The sequence below is a fragment of the Gekko japonicus genome, unplaced genomic scaffold, assembly GCF_001447785.1.
Source record: "Gekko japonicus isolate JY-2015 unplaced genomic scaffold, Gekko_japonicus_V1.1 scaffold555, whole genome shotgun sequence".
NCBI classification, from domain to species: Eukaryota; Metazoa; Chordata; class Lepidosauria; order Squamata; family Gekkonidae; genus Gekko; species Gekko japonicus.
Window position 1 is genome coordinate 805,410 of NW_015161420.1, and position 22,933 is coordinate 828,342.

Below are 22,933 nucleotides of genomic sequence, written 5' to 3' on the forward strand. Positions count from 1 at the left end.
CTTTTGTGCTCTCCTCTTTTATGCTGAGTAAGAGGCTCTTTAGGTCCTCTTCACTTTCTGCCATTAGAGTGGTATTGTCTGCATATCTGAGGTTGTTGATCTTTTCCCCAGCAATCTTAATTCCGTCTTGTGATTCAACCAGGCCAGCATTTCACATGATGTACTCTGCATATAAATTAAATAAGCAAGGTGACAATATACATCCTTGTCGTACTCCTTTTCCTATGCTAAACCAATCAGTTGTTCCATATCCGGTTCTAACTGTCGCTTCTTGCTCTCTACTCTCTTGCTTTCTCCATAATCCAGCAAATGTTGGGAATTTGATCTCTAGTTCCTCTACCTCTTCGAAACCCAGCTTGTACTTCTGGCAGTTCTCTATCCATGTACTGCTGAAGCCTAGCTTGTAGGATCTTGAGCATGACCTTGCTAGCGTGTGATATGAGTGCAATTGTGCGATAGTTTGAACATTCCTTGGCATTGCCCTTTTTTGGGTTTGGAATGTATACTGACCTTTTCCAATCCTGTGGCCACTGTTGTGTTTTCCAAATTTGCTGGCAAAATGAGTGCAGCACTTTAACAGCATCATCTTTTAAGACTTTGAATAGCTCAGCTGGGATACCATCACCTCCACTAGCTTTGTTGTTAGTGATGCTTTCTAAGGCCCATTTAACTTCACATTCCAGGATGTCTGGCTCGAGGTCAGTGATTATACCGTCGTGGTTGTCAAATTATACCGTCGTGGTTGTCAAGGGCATCGAGGTCTTTCTTGTATAGTTCTGTGTATTCTTGCCATCTTTTCCTAATCTCTTCTGCTTCTGTTAGGTCCCTACCGTTTTTGTTCTTTATCATGTCGAGGTTTGCGCGGTGCTAGCTCACTGCAGGTTGTGAGTGGTTGTGAGAGTATCAAAGAAGACGTAAGTCTTATAGGCTTGGTGTAAAACTATATACAATTTATTTAAGGAAGAGTTACGACAGTGGTTAACTGTTATGTAGATGAAGAATTTGTGTTAGATCTATAGTTGCAGTGTGACTTTTGTCTCTGGCAGAGATTACAATAGGACTCTGGGGAGTTACTATAGCTTCATGCTATAGCAGCATGTTTTGTATATATAAAGCCCCAGGTCCAATGTTCAGTGACTATATAAAAGGATTCAAAGTGCTCAGCTTTGTCCTCTTGGAATGCATTTTGGAGAAAGGTGCTGAAGGACTGGGGTACAATAATTATATTAGTAATACTTAGCACTTGTCAAAGATGGAGAAGCTCTATCCAGTCAGTAAAAACAAGACCTGGAGCTGACTGTGGCTCAGATCATGAGCTACTCATTGCAAACTTCAGATTTAAACTGAAGAAAATTGGGGAAAAGACTAGGCCATTCAGGTTTGACCTAGATCGCATCCCTGATGAATATACAGTAGAGGTGAAGAATAGATTCAAGGGACTAGATTTGATAGAGTGCCTGAAGAACTATGGATGGAGGTTCGTGACATTGTACAGGAGGCAGCAATCACCACCATCCCAAAGAAAAAGAAATGCAAGAAAGCAATGTGGCTGTCTGATGAGGCTTTACAAATAGCAGAGGAAAGAAGGAAAGCGAAAGGCGAAAAGGAAAGATTTACCCAACTGAATGCAGATTTCCAGAGAACAGCAAGGAGCGATAAGGAGGCCCTCCTGAATGAACAATGCAAAGTAATAGAGGAAAACAATAGAATGGGAAGGACTAGAGATCTCTTCAAGAAAATTAGAGAAATCAAGGGAACGTTCCATGCAAAGCTGGCCATGATATAGTCACTGAACATTGGACCTGGGGCTTTATATATACAAAACATGCTGCTATAGCATGAAACTATAGTAACTCCCCAGAGACCTATTGTAATCTCTGCCAGAGACAAAAGTCACACTGCAACTATAGATCTAGCACAAATTCTTCATCTACATAACAGTTAACCACTGTCGTAACTCTTCCTTAGGAAGTGTGTTTAATTAAAGAGCTTGAGCGTGCATTAGAACACAAGTCATTGTCCCAAACTTTGCTCCGAGGAAGAGTGCAGCAAGCAAAAATCAATAAGCCATGTGCAAACCAATATTCTCGGGAAGTCTAACCATACCCTAACTTTGCTGATTGGGTGTCTGAAACACTTGTTGTCTCCAGTCTCACTCAGTGTGATGGCATAAAATTGCCCTTTGTTTAAATACGTCATCGGTCCCTCTCCTTGCTTTTGACGCAAAGATTTGGTAGCTTCCAAAGTATACCGAAATGTGCTGTTGAGAAAGAAAGGGGAAAAGGACAAACCATTACATTTGCACTAAACAAAGCCTCCACAGTCAAAAATTCAGTTACAGGAGCGGCTTGACATATTTGCTCTCTATCTTACATAAAACCACGTGAACTGAACACAGTGAGAAAGGCAGGCAAGTGCAGTGGCTAGGGCGCTGATCTTGCAGAGGAAGCTGTGAAGCTCAGTTGGTAGTTAGTAAGAAAGCAGTCCTAAGCAGGTCTACTCACAATCCTAACCAGGTCTATTCAACAGGGCTTACTCCCAGGAAAATGTTCTTAGGGCTGTACTGTAATTCTCCCAGTCTAGCTTCTCCCACTGCAGGTTATGCAACTGAAAAGCATCACTCTGAGCTCCCAGGAGCTCAGTGCAACCAAAACAAATAAAACCTCTAAGTAAACACCACTACATTTACAACTGAGCTTGAATATACAGACTTTCAAGACTTCCTCACAATGAGACTCCTGAGTGGGTGTGCTGACAGCAGAGCAAACACGCCACACCCTTTCTCCAAAGCCCAGACATTTGGCAAAATGGCATCATCGTCCCCCAATCCCAGCACTGGCAAACCTGTCCGTACGGTTCCTTGGACCAATAAGAGCATCCTGCACATGTGCATCTGCATGCACAACCCTTGCCTCAAACCCAGAACTATGCATATACAATGTCTTACTAACAGGAACACATAGGTTATATTCGGACATCATGACAAACCCTCTGTGGTCACGAGGAACATGAACATAGCATGTTGCCATGTTTATACACTCTCTGGATCCTCCCCTCCCCTTTTCCTTCATGCACAGTTATAAACCTTCTTGGCTTTGGAAACTTGGACTCAAACTCCAGTTTGACTAGGCATCCACATTTGGATGCCATGGTAAACAGGAAAATTCCTGAAGGCTTCCAAAAGCAGACTTTCGATCGGGCTCAAAGAAAGAAAGCAGAGTGGCAGCACAAGCTCAATTTGATCCCTCACTCAAACAGAGGTTTGTTGGGATGTCTGAATTTATGGACCTGGACGGCCCAGGCTAGTCGGATCTCGTCAGATCTCAGATGCTAAGCAGGGTCAGCCCTGGCTAGTATTTGGATGGGAGACCTCCAAGGAATACCAGGGGTGTGATGCCAAGGCAGGCCATGGCAAACCACCTCCGAATGCCTCTTGCCTTGAAAACCCCACAAGGCTAGCATAAGCCAGCTGCACCGACAGCACTTTCCACCACCTGAATGTACCCACGTTTATAATTTCTTACCTTATAAGCTTTACAGCCACCCTTAGTGTGTATCAGAGTTGAGATAGGATTTGAACCCATAGCCAAATCCAATACATCAGCCACTGTGCACCCCATACTGGCTGATAAACATCTTGGAACCATACAAGCTTACAGTTCATCATGCTTTCAAAATAGATAAAAGGACTTTTTCTCTATTTAAAATATAGTCTAATAAAGAACAGGCTCTAAAGGAACCAGTATTTGTTAATTGTTTATTTTATATCTCCAGTCTTAAGCACAAGGGCATGTATTCATTATGCCATTATGACATCTCTGGAGCACCAAAGCAGCATGACTTTTTTATATTATATCACCCACTTAGTTGTTGGCATACCCCATTCTAGGATCTGATGTGTTGGCACAGCATGCCTTAGAACTGGGCTGCAGGAGTACAATGAACAGAGAATTCACACAATTATGTTCTAGCTATCAGTCTTCAAGGATTTCTTTTTATATTTTGGTGTTTCCTGGAAAGCCTGCTTTTGCGTCAGTAGATCACCAACTGGTAAGAGGCTGCTACTGGCAGGAGAGTAACAAGCAACTCCAGCTGTCAGCAGCTGGAGAAGGCATCTAGCTACTCTCTTCTACGGTGGTTTGCTGTTCTCCTGCCAGGAGATGTGATCTTGATGCTGCCACAGAAAAGGAGCACTAAAGATGCTATCATGTGGTGAGAAACAGTATCAGGTAGGCCACGTAGAGCGGCCTCCCACCCTGGGACCTGCTGATATTCAGCAGAGCACCAGAAGCAAATCTGGGGGCAAAACCAGTGTTGCATCAATGCCATGATGCCACTTCTGGTGTAAACCAGGAAGTGATGTCTCCACATCAGAGTGATTCTCTCTAATTCACCTAGACCGAAATGTGAATCCTAGAGCAACATCATTTGTAGGTATGCACCAGAAGAGACGTTGTAGTGTCAGTGCAACACCTTTTTCATTGTCCCCACACCCCAGCATCCCCTGCTGGTTAAGAACGTAAGAAGAGCCAATGGTCTATCTAGTTCAGCATCATGTTTAGAGTGGCCAATCAGTTCCCATGGAGAGCAAACAGGGCACAGATGCCAAGGCCCTCCCCTGATGTTGTCTTCTAGCACTGGTATTCAGAGGTTTACTACCTCTGAATGTAGAGATTACCTTTGGTCACCATGGCTAGTAGCCCCTGAGGAACCTCTCCTCCGTGAATCTGTCAACCCCCTTTTAAAGCTATCTATGCTTGTGGCCATCACCACCTCCACTGTTAGTGAATTCCACACTTGTTTCCTAATGATTTCATTGGGTGCCCCTGAATATTATGGGAGAGGGAGAAAAAGCTCCTTCTATCCACTTTCTCCACATCATGCATAATTTTATGAACCTCTGTTATGTTTTCCTTTAGCTATCTTTTTTCCAGACTAAAAAGTCCCAGACTGTCCAGCCTTTTCTCATAGGAAAGGTGCTTCAACCCTGTAATCTTCCTGGTTGTCCTCTTTTGTACTTCTTCCAGCTCTGCAATGCCCTTTTTTGAGATACAGCAACAAGAACTGCACACCGTATTCCAAATGAGGCCAATCAGCTGTGACAATAATAATACAACTGAATAAACAACAATAAAGCTGAAGCTTTTATCTTGATGTGCTTCATTCTGCTAACCCTTCCTCTCAAAAAAATAAAGTTGCTTAAAGAAAACAAAACAAAATCAGAAAGTTTGGAGCAAGTATTTCTGGAATTCTGCTGTTATCCGTCACAAAATAATTCTTAAAAGGTCTCTCACTTTTTTTTTCTCCCTGCAAAGTAAAATCAGGCTGAAGAAGTAATTCCTTTGTGTTGGTCAATCAATAGCAATGCAGTGTTCTGTTTATGAATAGAGACTATTGCAAAACTCCAACATAATTCACCTAACCAACTTTTCAATCTCTTTCCCAGACCACAGGGGAAATTTTTTCCGAGCAATCAAATTGTACCCTGGAGCAGAAATGAAATGTAGGTATAGTTATTATACAGAGCAGCTTCTAATTTGTATTCTTTTACGCTGGCCACAGTTACACCCCAAACCAATAGAAATAACTCCACTGTTCTTAGTGAGTACTGGATTCAGACTTTGGCTCCATGACATCCATATTCTTAAAGCGAAGAACACATTTGCATTTAGGACAATAGTAAAACCTAAAACTTTGATTATATATATATATATATATATGCAATATTATAGCCACTTTGAAATCAACATAAACTCAATGCAGATCTAATTCTGGTGGCTTGGTAGCCAATGAAAAACTATTCTTCTGGGTTACAGCTTTGCATCCCAATGGTAATGCATGAAAGGTATCCATCCAGCTCAATATTGTCTATTTTGATGGGCAGTAGCACTACAAGCCTTTCTCAATGCCTGCTACCAAAGATCCTTTCTCTGGAGATACCATGGATTAAACCCGGGTCCTTCTGCACAGAAAGCATGTGCTCTATTGCAGATCCTCCCAAGAGCTCCACGCCCCTCCTCTTGACGGGGTGGCCCACCCTCCTGGCCAACTCGGTCTTTAGGTGCATCCATCCCAGGGTCTCAGTTGGAGAGGTAAAGGGGGTCCGCGTCCTCATCTTCCCCTCTGAATATCCTCCTGTATAGCCTAGAGCTAGAAATAGGCACATTCTCATCCAACTTTGTCCCTGTCCCTCTTAAAGGCAGCACTACAAATGGCACATGCCTTGTGGCAGCTGCCCTCCTCTCACTAGGATGACCTGAAGCCTCTTGGGAGAAGGGAGGCCAATATGTAGATTAGTGTGGCCAGCCCCCTACCCTCTGAGCCCCCAACCAATCAGTTACGACTTGGGCAATGACTTTTTAAAGGAGCTGCTTGCCACCCTGCTGGGGGGGGGGGGGGGGGGGACTTATAGAGTTGCCAACAGGCAATCAGCAGGAGTCCAGAGGGCAGGGCCGTTGAAGGTGCCATTGGGCAATGACGTTATGTCACTTCTGGGGGAAATCTGGCAATGACATCATATCTCTCTAGTAATCACTGGAAACTCTATAGAGTTTCCGGTGATTCCTAGAGTGACATGACATCACTTCCAGTTTTTCCCTTGATGGCAATCATTTGATGGCAATCCCCCCACCCTTTTGCTGGTCGCCCGAGTTCCAGCAGGCAAGCAAAGGGAGCTGGAAGTGAGAGATCTCCCACCCCCAGAGGGTACATGGCAAGCCTAACTCCTGGCCAGAGTCAAGGTCACCCTGCCCATGAGAGTATATATCAGAAATAATGAAAGAGTCCTAGGCACTCTGACAATATAGATTTCACGTCTGGAGTCCCAAGAAAGAACAGTAAAAATGCCGTTTTCAGGCTTTCGTTTGCAATTACTTTGCCTTGAGCTGCACCTGTACTGTATTTCAGCTTTTTGTAAACTGGGGATGTACTTTAGCAGTTTTGACACTCTAAGCTCTTAGTGACTCATTGGGAAATAAATGAGTGGAAGATGAGGACAAGAAATGTCAAAGGATGATTCAGTAGCAGGGCTGCCATTAGGCACGGTACTAACAAAATGGTCACGAAATATGTGTCTGTAATCCATTCAGTTTGCCCTGACCTGGATGGTCCAGGTTAGCCTGATCTCATAACTCTAAGAAGCTAAGCAGAGTTGGCCCAGGTTTCTATTTGGATGGGAGACCACCAAGGAAGTCCAAGGTCACTATGCACAGGCAGCAGGCAGTGGCAAACCACCTCTGTTAGCCTCTTGCCTCACCATAGTTCGACTGTGACGATGGCACTTTCCACCGCCTACCCATACATTCTAGCCTAAAGCCTGTCAGAAGTGTGACGATTCCATTTTCCACCCAGTATCCCTACCTACCTGGCTGTTTGTTCATAAATGTATTCCTCAGGCCCCACAGAACCACTGCGAAATTTCTGGAAAATGTAACAGAAAATACATATCAAGAAGTATCATTCAGCAAGTGAATTCAAATTATTCATGACATGACCCTTGAAAATTCATTTTAAAAGAAGGAGAAAGTGGGAAAAGAAGTAAATAACAGTATCCTGAATGCTAACTAACCTCAACATTTCTTGTAAGCTTTTTACCTTAAAGGCTGACTGACAGAGATGCAAGTGAGGGCCTAACTACACTTCACACAGAACTCAGGTTTTCTCTGGGTCTACCACAAGGTCTTTTACAGTGAAATCCTCTGCAGACTTACTCCAGTCTAAGGTAATTGGGTTCAGTAAACTTAGACTGTACAATGCTCCCTCTTGTGAGCAAAAATTCTACTTTATGAGCCACTGGCATTAAAGTTGTGAGCAAGCAATTTGGCTGTTGCATAAATGAGTTTGCTCTGGAGCCATCCTTCCTGAGTGAAGACAAAACTGTGTAAGCTGGAGGCTAAAAAACTGAGCTAGCTCACACTAACTCAGCTTAGAGGGAACACTGGACTGGAGTAACTTTGCAGAGGATTGCACTACCAGTCAGTTCTGTGCTGACAGTTCCATGCTCAGTTCCAAAGCACACTGGGGCCCAATTTGGATTGGGATGGTGGCATGTGGGGAGAGGGTGCCGTAAGCATTCTCCCTCACAGTTTTCCTGATCTGAGATGGCCTTGGAAGCCACTATTTGCCTCACAACAGGTCTGAGGAAATCTGGTGTACACACAGGTTTGCCCAATGGGTAAATAGCGCCCCCTAGGTTCTTTCAGGTCAGGAAAACAAGCTTCAGCACCTCCTTTTTCATAGTCTACTTCATGGGATTATTGTGAGGTGAAAACAGCATTAGCCATCCATGCATACCATCCTATACTCCTTGGAGATAGAACTGTGGGGATACAGAAAGTGAGGAACTAATGAATAAAACGTGACAAATAAGGCCGTCACTACTTCTATATCCATAGCGTTCCAGTTAATAGACATACCTCTGCACCACCATCTTTGAAAGTATCACTGTAAGTACTACCAGGAGTACTGCGTTGGTCGTCTTTCATGTAAGTTGTATGGGGTGTGATGCTGGGCACTTCATAATGCGCATGTTCAAATATAACCCCCCGATGCTCTTCATTTTCGCCCCTTGCGTAATGCACTGAGGGTGCCATGTAAAGAGGGGTATAGTCTTCTGCTTTCACCACCATGACTCCCGTCACAGATATCGAGGTTGGGCTTCCAGACACGCTGGTGCTGAATTGCTCCCTTTTGGATGTCTCCAGCTGCTCCTGATTCAAAGACAGATTCACAGGGACGGTTTTCAACACCTGCACTCTGTTTTCACCGCTGCTGTTCAAGTTTCTCTGAGCTTCATTGGTGACAAGACAGCTTCTGAAATGAGCAAACAAAGCATCATGAATTGAAACTGTTTTTGTGTTTTGGGGAGGGAAAAAATCCCCTAGCAATCATCTGCAGAAACCATTTGCACCCAGATTACAGACTCATGAGAATGATATCCCAACCCTAAACATTTATATTCAAATATCCCATTGGTTTCAATGAGACCTGCAAGCGCATTAAGGATTGCAAACTTAAGATTTGCTATGTACCTACATATGGGGCACCAGGCAGGAAAAATGCTCGCAGACTTGTCATCAAAGTGAACACGAATAAATAGCTGCTTTTGTTACACGCTACCAGAATCCTCCCGGGAGCCTCATCTACAAATGGCTGCACTGTTCTACACTTTCTGCCAATTACTTTAATGTCAGTGTTTTGAGACTGCTTCTTAAAGCTTTGCAAATTTTACTTCTCTCTCTTCCCTCCCCCCTTCTTTTTAGCAGCATATCACAGCTGCTTTCTTTGGCAATCTCCTTTCATGGTGTTTTGTTTTGTTTTCTGAAGGCAGGAAAGAAAATCCCAAGCCATTCCCCTCCTTTCATATATACATCCAGTAAAATTTTCTCCGTGCTGTTTTAAAATACTGTACCTTTTATCTTGGTCTTCTTGACTGTCACTCACTTTGTTAACAGACAACAGCCTCTTATCTCTTGGAACCTGAAACAACACCATAGACATTGCATGACTTCAGGATAGCAGTCTCGGATTTTTTAAAAAAATATATCAATATTTCACTGCAATTTGGGATAGTGGAGCTAGATTATAAAAGGAAATGGAGGCCAAAGGTCCAGAACCAACTTTCAGAACAAGCTTTATATGGCCTTCGGTTGCCTGCAAAATTTTAAATCAAGGTATCTTAAAAAGTTTGCTCAGAGTTTTGTTCGTAAGGAGAAGTATTCAAGATATACAAGAGATAGGATAAATCTGTATCTTCATGTTGCTTCTCTCTTTATAACAAAAAGAGAAATGGTGTAGTATAGCTGAATGAAATCATTTTTCTTCTCACTACACCATTTGCTCTTTTGTTTTCTTGCTTTTGGCGCTGTCCTTTTCTGTTGTGCTTTGCTTCTCTCTTCAGTAATGCCATACAGAGCATGAGCTCCGTAACACTGGAGCCCCAGTAGAGAGCACCAACTTTATAAGCGTAGACCTGCCATCAAAGCAAAAATGAATAAGTAGCTACTTTTGTTAAGCTGTTGACAGTGTGTGAGGAGGAACCTGACCACATGAGAGGACACCAGTTTGCATGGCATACTGCTCAAGTTCTGAACCTTAGACAAGTGCTTGTACAGCTTGGCCAGAGAAGAGAGAGGCCTCTTAAGAATACAGAAGGTGGCTATCCCTGTTATAAGGTGATATGTATTGGAAGTGAAGAGCTGGATGCTGTCCCCTGCCTCAACCTCCAGACTACATGGCAAGAGAGTCAGATAGCTTAAGAGGCAGACTCAAGGTTTTCTTCCTGTGTTTACTTTTCTGTCCCTGTCCCCTTTGATATGTAGGATGCTATTCTCAGGGAACTTCTTCCTTCAGTTCCTCCTCTCCCACAACACACTTCTCCTTGCTCACACCAAGAGGGAGGACACACTGTATGCATCTTGGCACCATGATGCAGATGGCCTTCTCACCATCTGCATCCATCCTAGTAAGCTAGACTCGTATACTATACCTATCTCTAAGCTTTCCTATATAGAATGTAGTTCCTAAATAAAGACACTACTATTAGTCTTCAAACTAAAGATTGTTTCTGGGTATGAACAATCTTTTCAGTATTTTCTTGAATCTTTTTTTGAGTCTGTGCCAATTCTGTAGTTATATCTTGTCTCAGAGTTGAACGTTCCTTTTTAATATGATCAAAAGTATTTTCTTGACCTTGCTTTAATTGTTTAATCTGCTGCTGAATTCCTTTTTCTGAGTCACTTTATGATGCATTCAACTCTCTGATTGCTGCATCTGAGAGAAGAGTGTGTCTATAATTGAGTTCAGCTATATGGCCATGTTGTCTTGAAGCTTCTCCAACCATTCAGGTATTTCCGGATCAGGTTCTTCCTCAGTCTTTTTTTCTTTCTTATCTTTTGTTTGTGTAGACGTCATTTTATATCTATAACTTCTAGAGACTTTTCATTAACTTATTACATCAAACTTTGCATTTTATTATTGTCACAACAATAAATCATATAAGATTAAATTTGAACCTTTTTTTTTTTTGGTAAATAACTTTTTATTAAACTTTTACAATAATAACATTAACAATATGTTCAACAGTAAACTATTATACAATCTCATCACTTATAACTTAAACTTTCAATAGAATGCAAACTCCTTATATTTATGTGGCAATCTAAAGGTTTGTGGATTAGTTACTGTCAAAAGCCTTTTCGGCATCTGTAGATAGTATAATCGAATTTATTTTATTTTGTTTACAGTGGTTTATAAATTTGAACCTTAAATCTATAATATAAAACTCAATGTCAAATAGATCTATATCACAATATTCAACAATATCATTTCCAGGAGATTTAAAGTTTAGATACCCTAATTTATAGTTTAGGTTAAAAGAGGGATTACAGAAACTTTAGAAATAGTTAAAATTAAAAAAAATAAGTGGATAAGGTTAAACAGAGTAGGAAATGCTAAGTTAGCTAGTCTCTTAATAAAAGTTAGTATTAGTATTGTCAAGACAATTTCACATAAAGAATGAACCATATTATTTTAATTATTTATAAGTATTATTAAAGAATTTAAGTTCTTGTCTTGAGTTCTTGTTGCCTTCTTCAGCACTTGGCATTCGAATCTTCACTTGGCATCAAAATTCCAGTATATAACTTTAAATGGCAAGTTCAGCAATTACTGTAAATTCCACTGGATGGCAGAAAGGACCAGTACATAAATTGGAAACCCAGATTCACCCGATTCAAAGTAGTCATGGGCTAAGAGAAAGTTGTTGTTGTTCAGTCGCACAGTCGAGTCCAGCTCTTCGCGACCCCATGGACAAAATCATGCCAGGCCTTCCGGTCTTCCGCCGTCCTCTGAAGTTTGCTCAACTTCATGTTCGTTGCATCTATGACACTGTCTAACCATCTCATCCTTTGCCATCCCCATCTTCTTTGACCTTCAGTCTTTCCCAGCATCAGGGTCTTCTCCAGTGAGTGCTCCCTTCTCATTTGGTGGCCAAAGTATTTGAGGTTCAGTTTCATTATCTGGCCTTCCAGGGAACAGTCAGGGTTGATTTCTTTTAGGATTGACTGATTTGATCTTCTTGCAGTCCAAGGGACTCTCAAGAGTCTTCTCCAGCACCATAGTTCAAAAGAATCTATTCTTTGGCGCTCGGCCTTCCTTATAGTCCAACTCTCGCAGTCATACATGACTACCAGGAATACCATTACCAGATAGAAAAGAAGTGTTGCCAGCAGAGAGTGCAACACAGGGGTGAGGCAGATGATGGCCAAAAAGAGGAATACACGGGAACAAAAATGGCGTCACCATGCATGGGGATTTCTTGAACAATGACTGCTGAGGCCAGGACAGGGCAGTGAAGACAGAGCAAGCCAGTGGCCAAGTCAGTCCTTTGCTTCCTTCTTTCTGGCACATCACCTGCATGGATCAATGAGCGGACAAGGTGGGATGGGGGGGTCTAAGCAATGGAAAGACATGCCCTCATCTGCCTGCCCTTATCGGCAATTTTCATCCCCCCTCATTTTCTCCCTGCTTCATCCCCCCTTTCACAAAGTGTAACTGAAGATCAAATCTGATACTTCACTCTCCCTAGTGGAAGGAGGCAAGTCCTTTGGTGGAACCCCTATCCTCCCTAAATTCCCTGAGCCTGCTCCCTTCTTTGAGCCACTGTATCAGGTAGCAGAAAGTATGACTGTATTCATTCCCCAAGAGCACAACATGTGAACTGGTCCTCACTGGGGAATAACCTGCACTCTTGCTGTGCTCTTCTCTCCATCTGCAGAAGGAAACTGTCCTAGCTACTGAGCAATATAGAATATGAAGGACACAGAACCAGGGCTCTTCCACATTCTCGTTTTGCTCTCTCTAGGGTTGGTTTGATATTACTGCGCTTTATGTCTGGCATAAAAACCCTCATCAGGAGATACGCTGGTCACAAAGCAATATAATATCAAACTGACCACTAGAGGAACCCCTCCCCCAATAACAGGAACACACAAGTGAGGAAAATGAGAATGTGGAAAAGCCCCCAGATGTTAACTATGCCATGTAAAGGATGTGGGCAAGAATGCTCATCGTATGGTGCAGATGTGGGGACAATCAATGCACACGAGGAGCCACTTTTTGTCTTCAGGTCCCGTCCCAGACCTCCATGAATCGACTGGCTCTTCTACATAGAAGCTATGCATGAACAAGTTCAATTTCAGTTATAGTTCAATATATTTATTGGTAGCCTTTCTCCCTAAAGCAACAACAACAAGAAAAACCTAGATACAATAAAAGGAACACAATTGAAAGCCACAGGCTAGATCCAAGGCCAAGAGTTCTTGCATAGAAGCTTGGTGCACACACAGTATGTACCTTATAACGCAAGCTTGTTGTATGTATGACAAGTAACCAGCATTGCAGGGTACAGACTGTGTAGATTTGGGCTCTAAGCAGAACAGTTTGTCAACACTTGAAGATCGGGGTGGGGCCAGCGCAGGGGGCTGATTCCAGGTTCCCTGCTCCATACATTGATTCCCCCACAGTTTAGTCTTCTTCACAGAACAAAGTTTACCTGTGTTTTCTATTGTTCTAACTAGGACAGTGACCCAGCCACATGGATATAGTTGAAGAATATGAGGTTTTCTCCTTGTTTAGGGGGATGGCAATCTAAAATTACTCCAGTTGGCTGCAAGAATCATCTCAGCAATGTCAGGGAAGGAGTAGTACATTATTGGAAGTCCCTACCTTATAGTAATCATAGAGTAATCCAAGAGCAGCAGCACTGTCCTCGTCGCCATTTATGCTCATCATAGCCTTAGTGGCTGCTGTCAAGGGGTTCTCCAGGTAAGATTTCCAAGCTTCATCTTCACTTGTGTAGGCTCTTCTAGAATTGAACGGAGCATCACTCGGCACTATGGTCACAAGCTGGTTCTTACTGTAGATTTAAAACAAATGTGGACACATGAAAAAAATGCAGTGGTTCTTCAAAGGCTTTCCATTGCAAGTCCACAGATCACATTCTGACTAGGATTGCCAAACTCCAGGTGGTATCTGGAGATCTCTAGAAATTACTATCGATCTCTAGATGACCGAGATCAGTTCACCAGGAGAAAATGGCTGCTGTGGAGGAGGAGAGTACAGGGAAATGACTCTGTGGCATTATGCCCCGCTGAAGTCCCTCGCCTCCCCCTACCCCTCCCTCTCCAGGCTCCACCCACAAAATCTCCAGGTATTTCCCAACTCAGACTTGGCAACCCTGCATTCTTACTTAGCTAGGACGAGCAGACAATGCAAAAGTCAACTAATGGGCTTTTGTTGTTGTTTTTAAACGGTACAATAGTAGACAGGATTTCATCTACCGAAGCTTCCTAATGAAACACAAATAGATAGTTTATAATTATATATTGCAACTGAAATCCCCAATTTGAGTCTAGAATACATACTGGTGAACTATTAGTTTTCACCAGCTGTGAACTTCTTCACCCCTCCCCCCCCCCGAATAAATATAGGTTTAAAATGATCACATTGTTCTACACACTTTAAAACAGATTGGTTAGAAAACCAGTATTACTCAACTGATCTCAGAGAGAATTTTCTTTCTTTCTTTTTTAAAAAAAGGATCTTAGGAACCATTGTGCACATTCAATACTCACTCTGTACAGATAGAGGAGATGAAGCATATTTAATGGGAATAACTAAGTAAAAGCTGACCTATTTCTTTACCACCGATCTTAACGGTTTGCAGCAGAAACAATGCTGCATCTCTCTTAACCATGATTAAGAGACTGGTATTTTAGCTTTCCCATTCTCCTCACACACACACACCCATTCTTTCCAGCACAAACTACTCTCTTTCTTTGCCAGAGTTAATCACTTGACATGGAGCACAGTTAACATCAGCCAAGGATCCTAACCTTAACCAGGATTTATAAAACCAAGGTTTGAAGTGGAACTGCAAATTATGGTTAAAAGGGTCTCTCATCAGCAGTGTTCCCTCTCAGCTGAGTTACTGTGAGCTAGCTCACTTTTTTAAGCCTCCGGCTCACAATTTTTTTGTCTTAGCTCAGGCAGGATGGCTCCAGAGCAGACTAACTTATGCAGCAGCCAAATCGTTTGCTCACAACTTTAATGCCAGTGGCTCACAGAGTAGAATTTTTGCTCACAAGACTCCACAGCTTAGAGGGAACATTGCTCAGTATTAACTATAGTTAGTTGAAGGCACATGTAACATGAAACCATAGTTAAAACAGACAGGAGAGGGAGGACTGTGGCTCAGCATTACATCACCTGCCTTCCATTCAGAAGGTTCCAGGTTCAATCCCTGGCATTGTCCGTTTAAAAGATCAGGTAGGAAGTGATACGAAAAGCTGCTTCCTAAGAAGATCCTGGAGAGTGGCTGCCAGTTGAAGGATTTTATTGATTGATTGATTGATTGATTTTGGACTTGTATCCCGCCCTCCCCGCACTGTGAGCATGCCCAGGGTGGGTTCCAACAATATAAATATAATACAATTAAAACCACTTAAAACAACAGTATAAAATAGCACAAAATCCTAAAACACCATGTAAAATCTGATCAGATGTCTTAGCGATTAAGACGGAATTAAGAATCCAGGCCACTGACAGGAGGCCGGCCAGAGGGAGGGGACGTCCGCCGCCTCAACCAAAAGCCCAGTGGAAGAGCTCCATCTTACAGGCCCTGCGGACAATACTGTGCCCATGTGGACGATACTGACCTAAATAGACGGATGGTCCACTCTGTATAAGGCAGCTTCATGTGTTTTAGGGACGGTGCAGCTGCCAATCTCCTCTTCTTGGTTTAAAAGGTCGCCAAATTTCCAACACACCCAGTGGGACTTCAACAGTTTGTGGCACCCTCTCACTTAATTGCTCGGAAAATATTGCCCCCTAAGCACAGCTGTCCCTTTAACTTAGGTCTATTCTGCACGGGTGTTTTGCCTTGCTTTCACCGAGCATGTCAGTCGGGTTTTCTTTGTCATTCTGCATTCCCATCGGTTTTGCCGTGCACATCCCTCTGGTTTTTCCTCCCTTCAGCGCTCAGTTCGCTTTCCTCTCACTGTTGGCCCAGGCCTTGTGAGAGCCATTTTGTGGCAGGGTTTCCCCTCCCCTTGCATCCACACTGACTCTAACTCAAAAGCAGGCATGTTCCCTCGGATCCCCACCACCACCATTTTTGGTCCCTCAGAGGCCACTCCCTCTGTTCACATTGAGGTCATTCTTCCCACTTCTTATTGTTCAGTTTTGCGCTAGGTGTGTTCTTTGAAATAGGAAATTCTTCAATCCAGGGGTCATTTCATAGAAAAAGAGCTAGGGGAACTCATTAGCATAACTCATTAGCATATACCACACCCCCTGACATAACTGGAAGTGTGTCATAAGGCCACCCCCCCTGACATCACCGGAAGTGTGTCGTAAGGCCACACACCCCGCCCCCAACGGTCCCGGCCGCCGCCGGCCTTGCAGTTCCACTGCCAAGCCCCATGAGGTGGCCGAGCCCCATGAGGTGGCGCAGAGGCGGTCGTCTTGCCAGACGTAGGACAGCAACGCGGCTGCATCCAAGCAAGGCAGACCTGGGCGATCCCCCCCTGAAATGACCTCTGCTTCAATCTATATGTGCTCTCGAGTAACCACCTTAGCAAACACTACTGGTTACTGGTTCTCCCCCCCTTCATCAATGTTCAAGCTACATTTTCCATCTTTTAAATTCTTAAATTTTGGGGGGTTTTAACAAGTGGGTTTAGTCTAGTGATAGATATGAGTTTTTTTGCTAATCTGTTTGCTTGCTCCTTTCCTTGGTTGCACGCCCAGGATCCCGATGAATGCTGGAGCCTCTCCCCCTACCCCCACAGCAGGACTCTGGTGACTTGGTAGCCATCTGCAGCTCTGGAAAGCTCCCCCTGCCAGTCAGAGTCCTGCTCATTTCAGCTGGTAGTGGGGAGGAGAGCACTCAGCCTGGGTGGGCCAAGGTTCTTCTCTGGGGTAGGAGGGCAAGGCTGCAAAGGCTGCCAGCAGACCCCTACCCCGGTGGACCCCCTCAACAGGAAACACTCGAAAAGTGTTCCCTCCCCTGGCTGTGCCTCTGCACTTCCACCACGGCCCTTAACCCCCCCACTAGCCCCCATTCTCTCCCTGTATGGGTTTACAGGAGGAACTGGGCTGTCTGTGCCCTCTCTTACTTGCAGCTGCCTTGAGGGCTCAGGGCAAGCAGGAAGTGGAGCAGGCAGGGGGGGTCAGTGGCCAGGGGGTTGCATGCCCCCCCCAGCTGTGGCATGGAGCCTTGTGGAAGGGAGAGGGTGTTTGGGGCACCGTCCAGAGGGCACAGGCCTTTTGCTTCATTGAGCTGGTGATTCCCCATCTGTCCTTAAGGCTGCCAGCCTCCCAGCGGAGCCTGGAGAGCTCCAGGAATGACAGCTGATCTCCAGGCCACAGATCGGTTTCCCTGAAGAAAATGGCTACTTGGGCTCTGTGGCACCACACCTCTGGCCTGAATGCCCTCTCCCAGTTCTCCAGGAATTGGCTACCCTACGTGACACACACTTTAAGGGCCAACTAAAGCTGTCCAATATTAACGTCTTTGGGGTTTTTTTGCAAAAAGACTGAAATTACCATTAAATGTACATTACTAAAGAACGTTCAGAGATTTTGTGCATACATGCCTCTTCTTTTTATTTATTTTTTTTGCAAAAAGAAACTATCTGTATCAAGCCCATGATTTTTGTATGAATAACAACACACTCTAACCAACTGAGCTAAACCATACATTGGGTGGGGGGGAGCCATTCTCAGCCCTTAAGCTGAGACGTCGCTTTGGGGAGCTGCAGGACAAGCCCTGCTCTGCAGAGTAGCAAAGATGTGCCGGGGAAAGTGGACGCCAGCAGCCCCCTCCCGGATTCTGCAAAAATAAAGGGAAGGGAGGGGGAAATCCAGCCCCCCACATGCAAGACTGACAGGTTTGGAAGCAGAGAATCCCCTAGTCCTTGGCAATATGGAAAACGGGGTTTGGCAGCTGCTTGCAAGTTTCAGAAACAGTTTGGTCAGTTTCAAGACAGGGTTTTCCTCTTTTGCCTGCACTCCTTTTGGTTCCCTTTCATTCAAGGAACTAACACTAAAAGACATGCCAAAAACTTGAACCAGGAGGATTTAAATGGAAAGTGCTTGCTGGACACCACTGTGCAGCTGCAATAGGACAATCGCGTAAATTTTTTAAAACCTTTGGACACCACCCCCCATACGTCACAAGCAGTGTTCCCCCTAAACTGAGCTAGGTTGTTTAGCCTCCAGCTCACACATTTTTGTCTTAGCCCAGGAAGGATGGCTCCAGAGCAAACTAATTTATGCAGCAGCCAAATTGCTTGCTCATAACTGTAATGCCAGTAGCTCACAAAGTAGAATTTTTGCTCACAAAACTCCATGGCTTAGAGGGAGCATTGGTCACAAGTGATGTGCACACCTGAATTAAAAAAAAATGTGGGTTTTGCTTGTAGATGCAGAATGCATACACAGAATACACAATAAATAAACCACCGGAGGGGGGGAAATAGTGCAGAGGGAAGGCACACAAATCAGAAGTCAAGTTTTAAGAATCTGAGAAGTCAAGCTTTAAGACTTGACTGCTCGGATTCTCTGGAGAAAGCTGTCCATGCAGAATGGGCCTTAACTGAAGGTTGCTTGCCTACAGAAGCCACGAAAGTTGATTCTCAAACTGGTATTCACATTTAAAAAACCTATTATTGGCACCCGTGTTAGCCAAATGCCCTCTTACAGTCTGTATCACTCACTGTGTTGATAGTAATCTTGCAGATTTTAAAGGGGGCAAAATATTTTGCCCAAATTATACAAATGTTCACTAATGTCTGTCTCCCCTATTGCCTGCTGTTTCAGTGTCATTATTTACTGGTTAGGACTTCTTTCTCCTTCCCACAATCATCCCAGCCAATCAGGGATCAGATGGTGAATGTGATAATAATACCACAATGCTACATAGCCAATCAGATTTTGCTACATACTGACATTACTGAAGACGTCAGCATGTAATACTGAAGATGTCAGCCTGTAGTTTGCTACATGCTGACATCACAAAACAGATTCAGATTAAAAATAATGCTTACTTAGAAGCAAAGCATTTCATTTTCATCTGAAACAGTCACTTAAAAATCACTGGGAAGGGTGCTGCTAAAAATCTGAAATTGTCTCCTAGCTGATAATCAGATGCTGAGTCACACCAAAGTACAGTGACCCCTTGAAAATTCTGCCATGTGCAGGCTATTCCATATGGCAAAACATTTGCATGAAGCAGTTCCTTACACCTACAGCAATTTTCAACACATAAGCATGACCTCTCTTCATTGTGAATAATTGCTGAAACTATATGAGGAAGACCTCATATGATTCTGCTTGCTACATTTAACAGCCTCCTACACATGGCCACATCCTCAAGGGACTGCCACAGAGCTCACTATCGATATAGATCAAGCCCAGAGTCACAAATTGATATAAGAGGGGAGGTTTTCAGGGTCTGGAGTTGCAGAGAGTGGAGCTTGGCAGAACTTGTTAGCAGGCTCAGAGGTGAGTGTGCAAACAGTGGAGACAGATTCTGAGAAGCACAGAAGTAGCAGCAGACTGGTGGCAGCATGGTCTTTCCTAAAAGACAGTTCAAACTGAGGAGCCAGGCTAGAGACAGATGCTTTATGGGCCCAGCTGAATTCTCCTAGGTTCAAGGTGTGTATGTACAGATAACTGTATACTGTAAGGGTCAGTGATTCTGGGAAAGTACATCAGATGACGGGCTGTGGCTCAGTGTTGGAGCATCTGCTTGGCATGCAGAAGGTCCCAGGTTCAATCCCTGGTATCTCCAGTTAAAAGATCAGGCAGTAGGTGATGTGAAAGACCTCTGCTTGAGACCCTGGAGAGCTGCTGCCAGTCTGAGTAGATCATAATGACTCTGATGGACCAAGGGTCTGATTCCATATAAGGCAGATTTATGTGTTCATGCATTTATGAGTCTGGAAAATAATCCTTGTATCAGTATGCCCTATCTCTGAGATCCTGCTGTAGACCTGATAAACGCTAGTCTGCTTTCAGTGTAAACGCAAAAGTTTCACTCATGCTTTAACTATCTTTTTTTTAAAAAAAAAAAAACCTCCGGAGGGATATTTTTATTATTATTTTTAATGAAACTACAAAACTACAAAGAAAAATATATGGAGGGGAACTACATCTATGGATAAAGGAAAGATAACCACACTAACTAAAAACCTAAGAGTGGGAGATCACATATGTGTTAAACTAAATATTAATATTCAAAGTGTTAATAAAACAATATACTTGTAGTGTTCTTGTTTTTCACAGCTTCTGTATTAGTAAGTTAGTTATTATGAGAGAACTTTCTGAGCATCTTCTTTATTTCAAAGGGCCATTTATCAGAGTCCTTCTGCCCTTACTTCGGCTTTCTATCTCTAAAGTCATATACGGCTTTCATTGCTCCCGCACCTGTTTCTGCTGCAGAGTCCTCATCCGTTCCAGAGGCAGATGAGTCACTTGACTTAGTTTCTTCATCTTTAGAATCTTCGATCCCAGCTGACGTCTCAGGAATTCTTTGGCTTTAAAGATGGAGTCTATCTTCTCCCTTTTATCGTTGATTTTAAAGATGACACATTCAGGGATCGCCCACCAGTACTGAATTCCATTTGTTTGAAGAAAAGAGATTAAATCCTTGTAGCTCTTCCTCTTTTGACGAATTTCAAATGGAATGTCTTTTAAAGTCTTGATTATTGTATTCCCGAATTTCAGTGGAGTTGCTGAAGTTGCCTTTAATATGGCATCTCTGGTCTGTCTTCTTGCAAATCTGACCACAGTCTCTCCAGGCAGGCTATTTTTTTTAAATATAATTGGAGTAAGCCCGATAGGGCATCTCCATATCTTTTATTATTTCTTCCGCTGGTAAGCCTGTCACTGGAGCAATAATCTCGCCCAGAGTCTTCTTCAGATCTTCTTTTTCTGTTTCAGGAACTCCCTGGAACCTGAGAATCATATTGGCCTTTTCCATTTACAGCTGTAACAGACGATTTTCTTGGAGATTTTGTTTTATTTCAACTTCTCCCATTCTTTTCTTCATCTTCTTACTTGTGGTGTCCATCTCTGTAACTTTCTCAGTCACATGCTCCACTTTCTTTTCCGTTTCTGCCAGCTGGTGCTGTTGTAAAGTGAAGTTTTGATTTAACGAGGTCAGTTGCTGGTTAATACCATCAAGTTGCCCCATCACTGGCTTGAGCATATCTGCTAACAACTTCATGACATCAGCTCCCTCTTCCGGCCTTGGGCTCTGGCTACCCGGTTTTGCTTTAAACTTTCCTTGGGATGCTGCCATTTTTCAACTTTGTTTACAATTCCAAAACGCTTCACCAGGGCTCGAAGGACTCATAAGAACATAAGAACATAAGAGAAGCCAATGTTGGATCAGGCCAAAGGCCCATCCAGTCCAACACTCTGTATCACACAGTGGCCAGAAATACCAGTGCCATCAGGAGGTCCACCAGTGAGGCCAGGACATTAGTATTTCAACTTCTCCCATTCTTTTCTTCATCTTCTTACTTGCGGTGTCCATCTCTGTAATTTTCTCAGTTACATGCTCCACTTTCTTTTCCGTTTCTGCCAGCTGGCGCTGTTGTAAAGCGAAGTTTTGATTTAACAAGGTCAGTTGCTGGGTAATACCATTGAGTTGCTCCATCACTAGCTTGAGCATATCCGCTAACATCTTCATGACGTCAGCTCCCTCTTCCGGCCTCGGGCTCTAGCTATCCGGTTTCACTTTAAACTTTCCTCGGGATGCCGCCATTTTTCAACTTTGTTTACAATTTCAAACTGCTTCGCCGGGGCTCGAAGAACTCATCACTTCACTATCTGTGCTCAATTAAGTCTCTCAAAATACACGTGCTGTTTATTTCCTCCCGCTCCCCCTTCGATACGTTTATCTGTCCATGCGCTTAAGAGGCGTCCCTCTTTGCGCTTCACTTTTCCCACGGGGGGGGTGTTCCGATTATCAAATAGTCCGTTTACTTAGAACTCACGTTCATTGTTGGTCATATCTCTGACCTCGCTCACTTCAATCATTATTCCGCTTGATCTCCCGCATTTGTCCATGTCGAATTAGCTTGTGTCTGAAGGCCACACATCGGCAGGACCATCAGAGTGGAGGGAAGCCTCGATTCTCTGGCAGCAAGCCGTCGAAGAGGCTAACCCTCAAAGCCCTCTGGCCTGGAGCCATTCACAAAGGCTCCGTGGGGATGCCAGTTGAGGTGGCACCCCTCCGTGCCAATAGTGTGCTAATCGTCTCCCCAAGGTCTGAGGAGAACGACCGCCATCGCCAATCCACAAATCGAAAGTCCCCACTCATGCTTTAACTATCCACTAGAGAAACGTGCCTCTCATTCCATTGACTCATTTGAAGACAGGCACAGATTTCATTCTGATCTCTAAGGAGCATTAAAAAACCCTAATTATCTTGTGGAGAACGATTATTCATTTCCCACAAAGAATCCCATCTCTTTAGTACATAACATTATCATGTTGCATCGTTGAACGGGACAACAAAATATTATCTGCTACATGAATGCAATACATGAAGCGAAGAATTAAGAATCATTACATAAAGCGTCAGTACAACCCAAGAGTTTGTTTTAACTTATTTAATGAGCTTTTTTCATAATGGTACAGTTAAGCCCAACACATAACCTAAAATAACACTTTCCATGAGGTTGTAGAACACACCTCAGTGAGACTCTCACATACAGCTAATATTTGGGTGAGAGACGGTTTTAAGGTTTTGCACCATATATAAGTTACCACTTAAAACTCATATGAATTCAAAATCTGTCAAAATTTCACTACTCCAACTTGACTTCTTCATTTAAAGTACTGAATTCTTAATTCCTGC

The 22,933-nt window shown here is 43.4% G+C and overlaps 1 protein-coding gene across 1 annotated transcript in view; it reads right to left on the reverse strand.

Moving 5' to 3' along the window:
- The window catches only part of GRHL2 (grainyhead like transcription factor 2), a 136,403-nt gene that overhangs the window by 92,824 nt on the left and 20,646 nt on the right, over positions 1–22,933 (reverse strand). Inside the window, exons 2-6 of the mRNA XM_015428264.1 lie at positions 13,726–13,915; positions 9,410–9,477; positions 8,415–8,811; positions 7,364–7,419; positions 2,107–2,260 (exon numbers count right to left, since the gene is read on the reverse strand). Coding sequence (XP_015283750.1) covers positions 2,107–2,260; positions 7,364–7,419; positions 8,415–8,811; positions 9,410–9,477; positions 13,726–13,791 — 741 coding nt within the window. The 5' untranslated portion in view covers positions 13,792–13,915. The remainder of the gene's footprint in view (positions 1–2,106; positions 2,261–7,363; positions 7,420–8,414; positions 8,812–9,409; positions 9,478–13,725; positions 13,916–22,933) is intronic.